The sequence below is a fragment of the Anneissia japonica genome, unplaced genomic scaffold, assembly GCF_011630105.1.
Source record: "Anneissia japonica isolate Jap-2015-1 unplaced genomic scaffold, ASM1163010v1 scaffold560_len657749_cov147, whole genome shotgun sequence".
NCBI classification, from domain to species: domain Eukaryota; kingdom Metazoa; phylum Echinodermata; class Crinoidea; order Comatulida; family Comatulidae; genus Anneissia; species Anneissia japonica.
In genome coordinates, this window is record NW_022754288.1 from 5,883 (window position 1) to 8,383 (window position 2,501).

The 2,501-nt window shown below is 31.6% G+C and overlaps 1 protein-coding gene across 1 annotated transcript in view; it reads left to right on the forward strand.

Moving 5' to 3' along the window:
• Positions 1–2,501, forward strand: part of LOC117123171 (complement C3-like) — an 80,314-nt gene that overhangs the window by 3,080 nt on the left and 74,733 nt on the right. Inside the window, exons 2-3 of the mRNA XM_033269024.1 lie at positions 1,565–1,722; positions 1,849–2,046. Coding sequence (XP_033124915.1) covers positions 1,565–1,722; positions 1,849–2,046 — 356 coding nt within the window. The remainder of the gene's footprint in view (positions 1–1,564; positions 1,723–1,848; positions 2,047–2,501) is intronic.

Genomic DNA, 2,501 nt, shown 5'->3' on the forward strand with positions numbered 1-2,501 from the left:
TATATATATATATATATATATATATATATATATACTGTAAATACTTTCTTTTATAAATTTTTATCAAAAATAAAATATATATAAACTTTTTGATTAAATGTTTAAAAAGGAGATCACTGTAAAATCAATTCTCTTTAGTTATTAAATGAATTATTATTTTCAAAGTCGGTTCCTCTCGGATAAAATTGGTCCGTCGGCCTCAGTTGCCGCTTGTAACGCGTTTGGTGCCCTTAGGATATGATTGTTTCTGCAGTAGAGTGGAGGGAAGTCATGTATGTTTTTCTCCCACACATGAATAATCTTTTGCAGTGAATTATTAAACTTTTGTTGACGTGTTTTATCAAGTACATAATGCATTTCCTAGCCCTGGCGACACACAGCATGCATCATTTTTGGCCACTAAGATTTGGGCTTAAAATGAAACACAAGACTGACTTAGTTTTAAATATTCCATAGGCCTATTAGGCATATTGTGTGAAGTGTTAGGTCATACATAGTTGTTCTATTATATGATAATAAAGGGGTCAAAAATGTCTTTGAAATAATTGCTCATGGATTTCGTCGCGGCATTTAGCAAGCATACAACCAAAACAAAACAAGGTAAAAAATAAACTTAAAGCGGACCAACACGTTTTACCATCATCGTTTAATTTCTTTACTTTACACCAAAAATAGAGTTTACCGGGCGCGAAGAGCGAAAATAACATACTATTTTTTGTGGCTGTATACTCAATTAATTGCACACACAACAAATGAAAAAATATTATATAATAAGAGATGAGATATTTATCTATCATTTGATTAAAAACAAATATGAACAACGCTAAAAAAAAATCAGGTTATAAGTACTAAATAGATGGCGGACCGATTTTGGCTTATGTGGACTACTTTTGGCAGTAGTGATTTTAAAGCCAAAATCATTCCAGGTCAGCGGACCGATTTTGGCCCCGGACCATTTTTTTTCCTAACAGGGTTAATTTCCTTAACTTAATAAGGGCTAATATGTATGTAATATCTAATGTTTTGTCATAACGTTTTATATAACGTCACGTAAAAGTTTCTCGCCGATTATGCGAGAGCAGTAACAAACGGTGACGTGCAAAAAGCATCGTTCTAACACAAATCAAGGCTCAAGCTCTGTAAGAGCTTTTTTTTTCTACTTTGAAACAATGGTGAAACTCTGTTTGTTTTTATAGTCAGATTCATGGCTAAAAGTTATAATACTCCAGGTATAAGCTAGAAAGAGAGAGAGAGAGAGAGAGAGAGAGAGAGAGAAAGGCAAGACCCCACATCACAATCAAACACAAATTATTGAGAATGGAGAAGGTGTTGGTTCACAGTTCGCTTATAAAACAAGTGATGTAATATTATTCAGGAAAATACTCCTTTCATATTGTTTGGATCTGATCTTTCGGCTTTGTCAAATTAAGATGATGAAAAAAGTTTGAAAGGCTAGTGGCACTACCAAGTGGATTTGTTAGTGGAGTATTAACAACATGCATACGTTATAATAATGGAATTATAGGCTATAAACATACAATTTTGTTTTTCCTTTTCATTAAAGGAAATTTGTCGTAACTGCACCTAATATATTCCGTTCCAACGTCGAAGAAATTGTGTTGGTATCGGTGTTTGGTACAGGTGATAACATACCAATGAAGGTTAAACTTACTACCAGCGAAGGTTCAGAATTGGCCTCTAAAGACGTTGTCGTTCAAGCTGGTGAGTACACATTATGATTCAGCAGTAATAAAATGAGCACATTATATAAGACAATAATATGGTCTGGAAAATTTGATTGTTTGTATGGTAATTAATTATAAACAAGGAATATTTTATCATTTCCAGGTCAACCACAACGTGTGAGTTTTATTGTAGATGCAGCTGATCTTCCAGCTGATGAAGAAATTCCGACAGTAAACCTGCGTGCATTTTCGACTAATGCTGCACATCCATTTGACAGGAATGTTGATGTGTTAGTAACTACTAAAAATCAGGTTGTTTTTATTCAGACAGACAAACCTATTTACACTCCAAATCAGGAAGGTATGCTTATTACAACATTTATATTTTTTAAATATGTTGCTGTTTTATTATTGTTTGGTCGACTATCACGGTGTTACAACTGTTGGTAATGGTGTGTATTGCTGCTCTCCCCAATTAATTATGTTTTATTTATTTATTTATTTATTTTGGATTTTTATCATTTTTAGAATAGCTGAAATGTCGAATATTAAAAAATAAGAATAATAAAGGAAAATGCATCATGATAATATTGGAAAAGTTACATTTTTGCCATACAAACAAAAAAATCGATGCAAGGACGACCCATAATATACCAAATAATGTTAAATATTAAATAAATAAGAAAAATTACAGAAATTATAGTAGTATTAATTTGTGCCAACGACTGCCAATAACTGATCTATTTTCAGTGGCTAATTTTATTATTATTATTATTATTATTATTATTATTAATGTTATTATTATTATTATTATTA